General features: G+C 44.5%; 1 protein-coding gene across 1 annotated transcript; it reads right to left on the bottom strand.

The window, feature by feature from the left end:
* ELSPBP1 (epididymal sperm binding protein 1) lies at window positions 1–11,619 on the bottom strand. Its single transcript, XM_055552801.1, has 7 exons — window positions 11,566–11,619; window positions 11,075–11,163; window positions 5,921–6,058; window positions 3,955–4,101; window positions 3,446–3,604; window positions 2,139–2,303; window positions 1–407 (listed from the first exon to the last, which is right to left on the bottom strand). Exons 2-6 carry the CDS (start codon window positions 11,142–11,144, stop codon window positions 2,146–2,148), a joined length of 672 nt encoding a protein of 223 aa, XP_055408776.1. The 5' UTR covers window positions 11,145–11,163; window positions 11,566–11,619; the 3' UTR covers window positions 1–407; window positions 2,139–2,145.
* Window positions 11,620–12,554: the final 935 nt, after the last annotated feature.

Here is a 12,554-nt window from a genome sequence, read left to right as displayed (position 1 = left end):
AATTTATTTATTAATGATTTAATAAGTACCTACAAATGCTCCACCCAAGTCTGTAACTTCCCAGAAAGAGACAGCAGGCTGCAATTATTTCCTAGAATCCCTGGGCTGAGAATCTGATCTCTGCAGCATATGACTCACCAGTGTTTCCTTCCCCACACTTTTGGATCCCTCACCATATCTGTCATTCTAGGAAGCGGAAAAGGCAGCCCCAGAGTTAATGTGGGGCTCCCTTTTGGTGGTTAGACCACATTTTCCCTCTGTTCTTCACAAAGGACCAAGTGATGAAGCAAGACGGCGAACAGGGTCTTTCTAAAGACGATTATCTAAGCTTGAAAGATTCGATGAAAAAGACGAAGCAGGTTCCAGACTTAGTATGTCAGCCTTCCACTGGAGACGTGTCTCCTTCCCTTGAAAATAAAATCAAAAGCCAGTGTTCAGGTAACAGGTACACATTGACTCAAAGGTAACATGAATTAAAAAGTGACTTCATGTTGATTTTTAAGATTCAGTTGGGAATAAGATGATGCAGCTGAGCCAAGAGCAGTTAGATACCCGCTGCCCCTCACCTGGCTCATGGGAGCAAGTCAGTGAATAATAAGCACCTCAACCTCACCTATGCTGTAATATGTTTGGTAGGAGCAGGACTTGCAAGGAGATGGTTCTGTTCTTTTTGTTTGTTTATTTTGTTTGCTTGTTTTTGGTTGTTTGGGGCACAGCATGTAGGGATCTTAGTTCCCCGAGCAGGGATCTAACCTGTGCCCCCTGTACTGGAAGCATGGAGTTCTAACCACTGGACTGCCAGGGGAGTCCCGAGATAGTTCTTCTCTGATGGTTACAAATTTGAGGCTGGAGACTAAAAATGTTCTTAGACTTAGCCACAGATTGGGAACCACTGTGGGTGTTTTGTTTTGTTTTTTTTTTTTTAGTATTCACCCTGTTAAGATGGGAACTTCTCAGGTGGTGTAGTGGCAAAGAATCCACCTGCCAATGCAGGAGACATAGGTTCCATCCCTGGATTGGGAAGATCCCCTGGAGAAGGAAATGGCAACCCACTTCAGTATTCTTGCTGGGAAATCCCATGGACAGAGGAGCCTGGCAGGCTACAGTTCACGGGGTTGCAAAGAGTCGGACACGACTTAGTGACTAAACAACAATATCAACAACTGTTAAGATGGTAGAGTCCCAAACCAACTTCTTTGCCTTTCCTCTGTACATGGAAGATAATTTTCACCATCAAAATAAATTTCAGGAAAAGTCACTGATTTTGGTTCTATAACCCACACGCAATTGCAAGGATAAATACTGCTGGAATCACCAGGATGGTCACATATCTGACGAGAGGGCTTCTGTTTACTTTGAGATTCCAGAATTACAATGTGACAAGGTCAGTGCAGGGGGTCCAGAGAGAATTTTTATAGGCTTTAGAATATGGAAGCTGGAAGGAAAAGAATAGAAAAAAGGAAGGATGAAGTTGGTCCCGTGGAGACAGTTGATGATGTATGGGCTGAGGTTGGGGAGAGGGTGAGAGGTGAACCCAAACTTTTCCCTGGTTAGCTACTCAGTGAAGCAGATAAGGGATCAACAACAAAGTTTCTGGGGACATGTGTGTGTGTGTCCTCAGTCACAAAGTCATGTCTGACTCTTTGCAACCCCATGGATCATAGTCCACCAGGCTCCTCTGTCCATGAGATTTCCTAGGCAAGCATACTGGAGTGGGTTGCCATTTCCTTCTCCAGGGGATCTTCCCAACCCAGGGATTGAACCTGCGTCTCCTGCATTGGCAGGGGGATTCTTTACTGCTGAGTCATCAGGGGGACCAGAGAGGTCTTGGCTATCTCTTTTCAAGTTTGTCCTTTCATTTAAAGTCTCAACTCAAGAAATTCCACTTTCTGAATTTTTCACACCCAAATCCTCCCAGACCTAGAATTTGGAATGATACCTTTCTGGTTCTGAAATCATTTGCTCGCCTCCTCACCCTGCTCCTCTGCTTTTCAGAGACATCCCGATTTCTTCTTGTCTTCTACTTTGGGAAGTTGTCCCAGCCTCCCCCACCCCCACTAACTTCACCTTTTCTCTGAGAAATAGAACTCGTCTTACTGGAAAACTCAGCAAATCACGCTGGAAGGAAAAGAGCTCACCTTTGCATCAGCAGTACACCCAAGTGTGGTCCCGGTCATAGTTGTAAGAGGTTGCACACCATAAAAGGTTCTCCTTTGATCCTTTATTGGTGCAGTTAAAATAATTCTTGTTTTTGTAGTTGAACGGGAAGTGGCAAGGGAAACCAGGAACCAATGAGGAAATTCCTAGGGAGGAAGTGGAGATAAGACGGTGGTTACTCTCGTGTCTTTACACCACAGTGAAGGCTTCATCCTCATTTAGCTTGTGTTGTCTGAGCTCTGCTCAGACGCTCCTGCCGAAGGGGTGATGTGTTGTTGTTGTTTAGTTGTTAAGTTGTGTCGGACTCTTTTGCAACCCCGTGGACTGTAGCCCTCCAGGCTGTTCTGTCCAATGGATTGTCCAGGCAAGAATCCTGGAGTGGGTTGCCATTTCCTCTTCCAGGGGACTTTCCTGTCTCAGGGATGGAATCTGAGTCTCCTGGGGCCCCTGCTTTGGCAGGCGGATTCTTTACCACTGCGCCACCTGGGAAGCCCAATTTGTTCAAGAGAGAGTCCAGTCATCTCTATCTGTTAGACAAGATAAACCCAAAGGTTTGATTGTTTTTAGATGTTAATGGATCTTGTATCTAATTTAGCAATCTTGCTTCAGCTTGTCATTCTTTTCTTCACTGACTATGTACAGTCGACCCTCAGTAGTCACACGTTCTCTGAGGATTCAATATTCCACTTGAGAAATGCAATATCTAGTTGGTGAATCTGTGGCTCCAGAACCCACAAATACTGAGGTTGGGAAGATGAGCTGGAGAAAGGATGGGCTACCCACTCCAGTATCTTGCCTGGAGGATGCTATGGACAGAGGAGCCTGGCAGGCTACAGTCCATGGGGTCACAAAGAGTCGGACACGACTGAGCGGCTTTCAGTTTCAACTCTTCTACACCATTTTATATAAAGGACTTGAGCATCCATGGATGCTTCTTACAAGTCCTTTGAATTGGCTTCACCGTCTTTCCAGTTCCATTAGTAACAGATTTTTCAAAACCTTATCATATAGCATACTCGTTATTTGAGTGTTGGATATTTAATATTTTGCAAATTTTATACTGGCCCGTTTCTCTTGGATCTTAAGGAGACCACATTTTTGCCTGTGGCATTATGGCATTCTTTATGCTATTTGTTCATCAGATCTCTGAGGGCGGGAATCTGCATATTCATCATCATAGCCCCATTCAGCTCAGGGTCTGGCACACATTAGGGCTGGGATAGACGTTTGTTGAGTGAATGAATGAAGGACTCCACCCGTGCCCACCCAATCCCCTTCCCCATAGTACTGGTGTCGGCACAAAGACTCCACTTCCCGTCCTTATCCATATTCTCCGTGGTTGGACACCAGAGCTTGTTGTTTTCGTCCTCAAGGCATTCAGAGACCACATTATTTCTGTACGTGGCAGGGAAGATGCAGGGCTTGCTGAAAGAGTTTCCCCCATACTCTGAAAATAATGATGGAAACGAACATAATTAGAGCCTTATGTTCCCAGGTGGCGCTAGTGGTTAAAAAAAAAGAAAAGAAAACAACCCGCCTGCCAATGCAGGAGACATAAGAGATTCGAATTCAATCCCTGGGTCGGGAAGATCCCTTGGAGGAGGGCATGGCAACCCACTCCAGTATTCTTGCCTGGAGAATCCCATGGACAGAGGAGCCAGGCGGGCCATAGCTCACGAGGTGACAAGGAGTCTGAGCGCGCGTGCTCACCGCCCGGTCCCCATGCCCTCGCGAGAATCATTGCTGGCCACCGTCCCCACCCCCAGCAAACACACCCTCCTTGTTGCAGCGCCTCACCGTTGGTTTCACAGTATTTCCACTGCTGCTTCTCATCAAAGCTGGAAGTGACTGAGCACCACTGCCTTCCAAATAAACTGCCATCCGTGATGCAGCCATTATGGGGCTTTCCCCGGTAGATGAAGGGGAAGACACACCGTGGATAATCTGTGTAGAAAGAAGTCCATGAGTGCTGTGACCTTTCTCTGGTCATTTATTTTTGGCTGCAAGACTCACAAGACCTTAGTTCCCCAACCAGGGATCGAACCTGTGCCCCCTGCACTGGAAGAGCGGAGTCCTAATCATTGGACCACCAGGAAAGTCCCTGGGGACCTCTTTTCCAGAACTAAAAAATATATATATTGACTTGTAATTTTCTGATTCAGTTTCAACCGGTTGATCCTGATTTGCTTGAACTGCAGAGGACTTTGCAACAGAGGCAGTGCAGGCTCGGCTTGTTTTTAGTCACTTTGCTTTATTGTGCTCTGCAGAGATTGCCGTTTTCACAGGTTGGCGCCATTTCCCCAATAGCATTGGATCACTGTGCTTCCCTGTGTCACATTTCGGTACTTCTCCCAATATTCCACACTTTGAAATTATTATTGTATTTGTTCTGCTGGATCAGTGATTTCTTTTTTTCTTTTTATTACATAGGCTTAGTTGCTCTGAGGCATGTGGGATCTTCCAGGACCAGGGATCAAACCCATGTCTCCTGCATTAGCAGGCGGATTCTTTACCACTGAGCCACCAGGGAAACCCAATCAATGATCTTTTGATGTGGTGAATGTAATTTTTTTGAGGCACCATGAAATACATAACCTATGGATAAGAAGTGGCTTCTAATGGACAAGAAAAGAACGTGTTTTCCTGAGGTGAAAACTACTCCTGGTGAAGATGCTGTGAAGAGTGTTGGCATCACAACAAAAGATACAGAATACTACATGCAGTTAGTTGATAAAGCATCAGCAGGGTTTGAGAGGACTGACTCCACTTTTGAAAGACGTTCGACTGTAGGTAACATGCTGTCAAACAGCACTGCAGGCTACAGAGAAATTGTTCACGAAAGGGTGAGTCAATAGATACCACAAACCTCTTTGTCATCTTGTTTGAAGAAATTGCATCACCCCAACCTTCAGCACCCACTACCCTGATCAGCCAGAAACCATCAACATCAAGGTAAGACCCTCCACCAGCAAAAAGATTGCAACTCACCGAAGATTCAGAGGATGGTTAGCATTTTTGAGCAATGAGATAGTTTTTAAATTAAGAGTATGTAATTTTCTTAAAGACATATAATGCCATTGCACATTTAGACTGCAGGACAGTGTGACATACCTTTTATATGTCCTGGGAAAGCAAAAAATTCATATGACTCACCTTATTTCAATATTTGCAATGTTTCCCTGCTGGTAACTGTATGTTTGTTTTCCGTATCTGTGAGTCTGTTTCTATTTTATAAATAAGTCTATTTGTATCATTTTCTAGATGCCACTTATAAATGACACCATGAGATATTTGTCTTTCTCTGATTTACTTAGTGTGATAATCTCTAGGTCCATTCACGTTGCTGCAAACGGCATTATTTCATTCCTTTTAATTACATTGGGTGCGTGTATGTGTGTGTGTGTGTGTATCACATCATCTTTATCCATTCATTTGTCGATGGACATTTAGTTTGCCTCCATGTCTTGGAAAGCACTATTTTTAACACCATTATCTTTTTCTTTTTTGGCCATGTCATGTGGCTTGTGGAATCTTAGTTTTCTGACCAAGGATTGAACCTGGGCCCTCGGCAGTAAAAGTGCCGAGTCCTAACCACTAGACCGCTGGGAAACTCCTCACTCTATGATCCTTAGCATTATTACCCATCATTAACACTCACTGTTTGGTCTGCCAAAAAAAACATCATATTACCCATGCCTCCACATTCTCTTTGGTAGCCCATCCTCTGAAGGCGCCTGCTGACGGGACATGTGGTACCACTCACCTTCTGTCAGGCAATGCTTCCACCGTCCGTCGTAGATGGCTCTGGTCGAACACCAAGGGGATAAGCTGTTGGCTCTGGTGCAAGAGAAGTAAGTAGAGCCCTTGTAGGTGAAGGGAAAGATGCATGAATCTTTCTTATCTGAAGGACAGAGGGACAAAGTTAGGGGATTAGTCCCAAAGAAGGAGCCAAGGATGAGACTCGGTCTGCTTTATATGATGGCCTGAAGTCTGCAGGTATAGTCTACGCATCTAATTTCCTAATGACATACAAGAACATTTCCAGCTTATGTTTGGACCCAGAGTAGTAGGGATGAGTTTCATAAACAATAAAGGCAACCAAGATATGTTATGTCTCCAAACCAGCATGGCTACCGCAAATGGCATACAAGACATTTTTGGTGACGGGATTCCCTGGGGGTCCAGTAGGTAAGACTTCATGTTCCCATGCAGGGGATGTGGGTTCACTGGGGTGGGGCTTCGATCCTTGGTTGGGGAGCTAAGATCTCACATGCCTGGCAGCCAAAAAAAAAAAAATATATATATATATATAACAGAGTCAATATTGTAACATATTCAATAAAGACTTTTAAAAAAATGGTCCACATCAAAAAATCTTTGAAAAAAAATTTGGTATATTACAAGATTCCATCAGGTCATGAAAAGACACACATGAAATAATTTTGAATCACAGACTAAAAAACCATTTCGTTTTCCAATGCTTTTTCAATCCTTCTGATGACAAAAGAAAAAGCTTTAATTTAATGCTAGTATTTCCTACCATATCTCTAATACTTAATAATCTCCCTTTTTAACACACACACACAAAAAAAAAAAAAAAAGAGAGAGAGAGAGAGCAGGACTCAGGCTCAAAACCCTATTAGGACAATAGTATCTAGTAGAATTTAATAATGGGCTTTTGCTCTCATAGTATTTATTTTTATTGGTACTTCCTATTCATGGCAAGTAGCAGTGCTTTTATAGATTACAGGGCTGATGCTAACAATTCGTTTAAAATAAATGTATTCAGGAAGAGTAAGCACATTGAAAGAAAAATGGTGAGTGCAGAATATTTTTGATGGCATGCAGGCGGTGGCAGGTATGGAGGGGGTGAACCTGAATAAGTAAAGTTTCGGAAACACAGCTCTTGACCTTTCTATCCTTCTGTACCAAGACGGGGACTTTATCGTTTACACCAGGTATCCTCAGAACCTAGAAGAGGGACTGGATCATAGCAGATGCTCAAAAAATAACTGACAGAATAAAATAAATTTGGGAAACACCATGTGAAATAGTGTTAAACAGGTTTCTTCAATGATGGGGTTCATCACAGAAGTCCATATGCAAATGAGGATTAAATTAACAAGAGTGAAACAGAGTATACTGAGTTGTCCTTTTTATTTTTTTCCCCATTAGTCAATAGTGCTAGCGATGAGTGGTCCCTGAAACACATCTTAAGAAATGCTGTTCTGGGACTTCCCTGGTGGTCCAATGGTTAAGACTTCGCCTTCTAACATGGGGGCTGCAGGTTCGATCCCTGGTTGGGAAGTTAAGAGCCCACATGCCTCGAGGCCAAAAAAATGAAAAAGAAACATAAAGCAGAAACAATATTGTAACAAATTCAATAAAGATTTTAAAATGATCCACATCAAAAAAAAAACAAACAAAAAAAAACCACAACCCACACTTTAGAAAAAGGAAACGCTGGGTTAACCCAATTCTTCATTTCATGGAGAAGGAAAAGAGGGCCCATACAAGGAGTGATTTAAAGTTAATACCTTTTTTTTTTTTTTTTTTTTGAGTAGAACTAGTAGAGTGACAGTGGGCTTCCCTGGTGGCTCAGTGGTAAGGAATCCACCTGCTAATGCAGGAGACATGGGTTCGATCCCTGCTCTGGTAAGATTCCCTGGAGAAGGAAATGGCAACCCACTCCTGTATTCTTGTTTGGGAAATACCGTGGACAGAGGAGCCTGGCAGGCTACAGTCCATGAGGTCACAAAGAGTCAGACACAACTTAGCGACTGAACAACAACAATTAGAGTGAGGACTTGGATTTTTTTCAGCAGGATCAGAACGGCCCTTGCTTTCACTTTGCCGTCTCCTCCACATTCCTCTTTCCCTCCCTCAAAGACATAATGATGGGTTACTATGAGTAAGATGCTCTGATAGGTTATGTATGTGCACACACATATGTGCATGCCTGTGTGTGCATATATGTACATGCCTGTCTTCCTCCATGTGTGTGCATGTGTGCTAGCTCATGTTACAAAGATGGTGAGGCAAAACTTCCATGTATTTGCCAAACCCAGCTTCCTTCTCTTTCTGAGCTCATAGCTAGAATCCATTTTGCTGTCTCTCTCTCTTTAAAGATGTTTTGATGTGGACCATGTTTTTTAAAGTCTTTATTGAATTTGTTATTGTATTGCTTCTGTTTTATGTTTTGGTTTTTTGGCTGAAAAGCATGTAGGATCTTAGCACCCTGATCAGGGATCAAACCCATACCCCAACACTGGAAGGCAAAGTCTTAACCACCAGACTGCTGGGGAAGGGTCTGCAGTTTCTCTTATAGTTAGGTGGGGCCATGGACTAAGTTATGACTCATAAAATGTGGATTAAAATCATGTTATCATTTCCTGGCTCAACAAAAAAAAATTCCAATCAACCTCCAGACTTCTTTGTTTCTCTGTCTGCCAGCTGGGCATAGAATGGTGGATCTCAATGGAGAAGGGGCAATTATGACCTCCCCCCTCCAGGGGACATCAGACAATGTTTGGAGACATTTCTGGTTGTTACAAGAGGGAGAGGGAGGAACTGGTAGCTGTGCTACTGATATCTACCGGGTAGAAGCCAAGGATATTGTTAACCATCTTTTTAAAATGTGTCATTGTCTGTGCTGTGTGTTTATTGCTATGCACGGGGGAGCCTGGTGGGCTGCCGTCTATGGGGTCGCACAGAGTCGGACACAACTGAAGTGACTTAGCAGCAGCATGGGCTTTCTCTAGTTGTGGCGAGTGGGGACCACTTTCTAGGTGTGGTGCATGGGCTTCTCATCATGGTGGCTTCTCTTGTTGCAGAACATGGGCTCTAGGGTGCAAGCGCTTCAGTAGTTGTGGTATAAACGGGCTTAGTTGTTCCCTGGCATGTGGAATCTTCCCGGACTAGGAATTGAACCTGTGTCCCCTGCACCGGTAGGCGGATTCTTAACCACTGGACCATGGTAAGGATATTGTTGTTTAGTTGCTAAGTCTTGTCCGACTCTTCGCGACCCCATGGACTGTAGCCCGGCAGGCTCCTCTGTCCATGGGATTCTCCAGGCAAGAATACTGGAGTGGGTTGTCATTCCCTTCTCCAGGGGATCTTCCCCACCCAGGGATTGAACCCGCGTCCCCTCCATGGCAGGCAGATACTACTCAACAAAAGTTAACTGTCGTCATCATTAATGACTGTCCCCACCCAGGAACACCCCTGAGTATACAGGATGCTGGTGGTGGTGGGGAGGGCAGGCTGGGACCCCGTGTACATAGAATTAAGTTTATCCTTGGGAGCTGTTAGCAAAAATCAACACTAATAGATACTATTAGCCATCTGTAAAGTAGTCCAGCAGATGGTCTAATCTTCTTAACTGGGTTAAAACCCTCCATAATCCAAGACTTGCTGACCTCTCTGTTCTCACTCTGCGATTAACATTCCCTTGACCTTCCTCCATGTTCTTTGTCTTTGGAGTTTTGCTCATGTCCTTCATCCTGCCCAGAACGACTTTGCTCACCGCTACTCATTCATCAGGACCTGGTTCAGCCTGGATTAATACGCTTGCTTGCTCTGATCATACTCTGGGCCAATCTTTGTACATGTACTTACCATTTAAAAAAAACTTTTAACTTTATATTGGAGTATATCCAACTCACAGTGTTGTGGTAGATTCAGGTGGACAGCAAAGGAACTCAGACATACATATACATGTATCCGTTCTCCCCCAAACTCCCCTGCCATCCAGGCCACCCACATAACACTGGGCTGAGTTCCCTGTGCTCTGCAGTAGGTCCTTGTGGGTGGTGCATCTTAAATACAGCAGTATCATACTCACCAGTTTTTAAGATAATATTATCAGTTTATGTCTCTCTCACTTCCATTCATCGTAAACACTCTGAGTGTAGGGTTTGAGTTTTGTTTACTGTTATGTTTCTGGACCAAAGCGCAAATCCAGGCACTTCGGAGTCACTCAACATATATGTATTGAAAGGACTTCCCTGGTGGTCCAGTGGCTAAGATTCCATGCTCCCAGTGCAAGGGGTCCAGGGTTCGATCCCTGCTGGGAAACTAGAGCCCACAGGCTGCAATTAAGAGTTCACTTGCTATAATTAAAAGATCCCGAGTGCTGTGACTAAGATCTGTTGCAGCCAAATAAATATAAAAATGTGTATTGAATGAATTAATCTATAGACATGTGCATGTGGGGTCTTCCTGGACCAGGAGTTGAACCTGTGTCTCCTGCATTGGCAGGCAGATTCTTTACCACTGAGCCAAAAAGGAAGCCCCACAATTTTTTTTTTTTAATGAGTATAAAGGGAATGTCCAAGTAAGGGATTCTGAGCTTTCAGTGTACTGGAATTATAGAGCCCCCTCTTTATATTAAAATATTTATATCCCCCTTACCATGAGCTGATTCCCCTGGTGGCTCAGATGATAAAGAGTCTGCCTGTAATGCAGGAGGCCCGGGTTTGATCCCTGGATCGGGAAGATCCCCTGAAGAAGGAAATGGCAACCCACTCCAGCATTCTTGCCTGGGAAATCCCATGGATGGAGGAGCCTGGTGGTCTACAGTCCATGTGGTCACAAAGAGTCGGACATGACTGAGCAACTTCACTAACCTGTGCTGAATCTCTGAAAGATGCTTGCGTCTGTTTTTTTCTTTAGGCTTCAACATCGTCCCATGAGGTAAATGCCATTATTCCTCTTTCAAGGCTGAGGACTGACTTCAGGGAGGTTACAGGGCATAACCAAGGTCACACAGAGAAAAAGCGGCAGATCCAGGGGCCACACCCCACGTCGGTCTGAGATTTCTACTAGGCTATCTTCTCCTTACTTGGATCCAGTCATCTTTACTTCATTCATTCTTTCCAGGTCCCAAATCCTCCCCATTGCTTCCCAGTATACTCACTTCCAGTTGTTTCGTAGGAGTAGAGGAGGAAGGCCATCCACCCCAGCAGGTAACTGGGCCATCCATTCATCTCGGCTGGCTTCTTCTTTCTGGATTGAAGGAAGACAAAAATTTGGCTCCCATGGGTTTCCTTCCTCTTCCAGTAACTCCCAGGTTTGATGTCACACAGGCTATTTTCTTTCTATCCCCAGGGGGTAAGAAAAAAAATAGCTTATTCTTACAAAGTGAAAAGTGAAAGTGTTAGTCATTCAGTCGTGTCCAACTCTTTGTGATCCCATAAACTGTAGCCCGCCAGACTCCTCCGTCCATGGGATTCTCCAGGCAAGAATACTGGAGTGGGTAGCCATTCCCTTCTCCAGGGGATCTTCCCAACCCAGGGATTGAACCCAGGTCTCCCGCATTGCAGGCAGACATATACATATACATATTCTGTCGTTATAGAGGGGAGCGTGTGATGGAAAGGAAAGATGAAGCATTTGTTGAGTACTTACTGTATTCCAGGCTAAATGCTCAACATTCCTGCTGCCACTAGGTTCTCACGCACCACACCCATCTCCTCGGCTGGCTATTAAAAGTACCTTAACAATAAGCATTACTATCCTCGTCAATCATAATTTCTCCTGGCTCTGGTTGCCTCTATGGCATTTCCTCAATGACATATAAATATGCCATTCTCAGCAGAAACGACACTGCCGGTTTTAGCCTCGGCCGTCTGGGTTTCCTTTGCGGCTCAGCTACTATTGCCTTGTCTACTACTGGCTCCCAGTTACTGAGTGCCTCTTGTATGCTGATGTTCTAGGTTTCGTATCCACTTTACTCCTTCTAGCAAGCAGAGGAGCTGGCATGGTGATCATCTCCATTTTGCAGAAGGAAACTGGCATTTGGGAGGTTGCATAGCTTATCCCAAGACCACAGATGGCAAGTGACAGATAGCAGGCTCAACTGCTGCCAGTATTCCTCCCAGTCTCTTGAGTTATTCCCCCAAGAGTAAAGTTTTGCTCTTCCCATCTCCTCCCTACATCCTATCAGTCATCAAACCCAGGTGATTCTACTTTCTGAATAGCTCCTGTATCCACCCCTCTCTCTCTGTCCCTACAGTTACTGATCAAAGTCCGGGTTTCACCGTCTCTCCCCTGAACGCTTCTTGTGTTCCCCTTGATGATACATTGGCCTCCAGTCTCTCCCGGTCTGGTATACAAGGCTGCCGAATCGAATTCCCCTGCTGACTTTACGATTAACCCCTCTACTCAAACTTTATTCCATTTTCCCCCCATTTTCCACCTCTGTACCCTCCTCAGATTTGAGGAGTGACAAAGAAAAGGGGGGACTGAAACCAAGCAATCCCCAGACAGGCTCTTCTCTGTAGCAGACCCCTTCACATTCCCGAAGAACTTCTCAGTCTCCTGAACATCTCTTGAGTTTCAGAAAGTCTGGCTTGATGGTTCAGATCAGAGGGTGAGAACATGTGGTGACAAAGAAC

The sequence above is a fragment of the Bubalus kerabau genome, chromosome 17 (genome assembly GCF_029407905.1).
Source record: "Bubalus kerabau isolate K-KA32 ecotype Philippines breed swamp buffalo chromosome 17, PCC_UOA_SB_1v2, whole genome shotgun sequence".
Taxonomy (NCBI): Eukaryota; Metazoa; Chordata; class Mammalia; order Artiodactyla; family Bovidae; genus Bubalus; species Bubalus kerabau.
Note: the sequence above shows the minus strand (reverse complement) of the source record. Positions and strands in the feature narration are given on the sequence as shown.

What these genes read in the sequence shown, in the direction of transcription:
- ELSPBP1 (XM_055552801.1), bottom strand. Translation starts at nt 11,144, where the DNA reads ATGAATGGATGGCCCAGTTACCTGCTGGGGTGGATGGCCTTCCTCCTC. An exon ending in GAAGCATTGCCTGACAGAAG is followed by an intron (nt 4,102 to 5,920) that starts GTGAGTGGTACC and finishes CTTTCTACACAG; the next exon opens with ATTATCCACGGTGTGTCTTC. An exon ending in GAGTCTTTGTGCCGACACCA is followed by an intron (nt 2,304 to 3,445) that starts GTACTATGGGGA and finishes CTTCCTCCCTAG; the next exon opens with GAATTTCCTCATTGGTTCCT.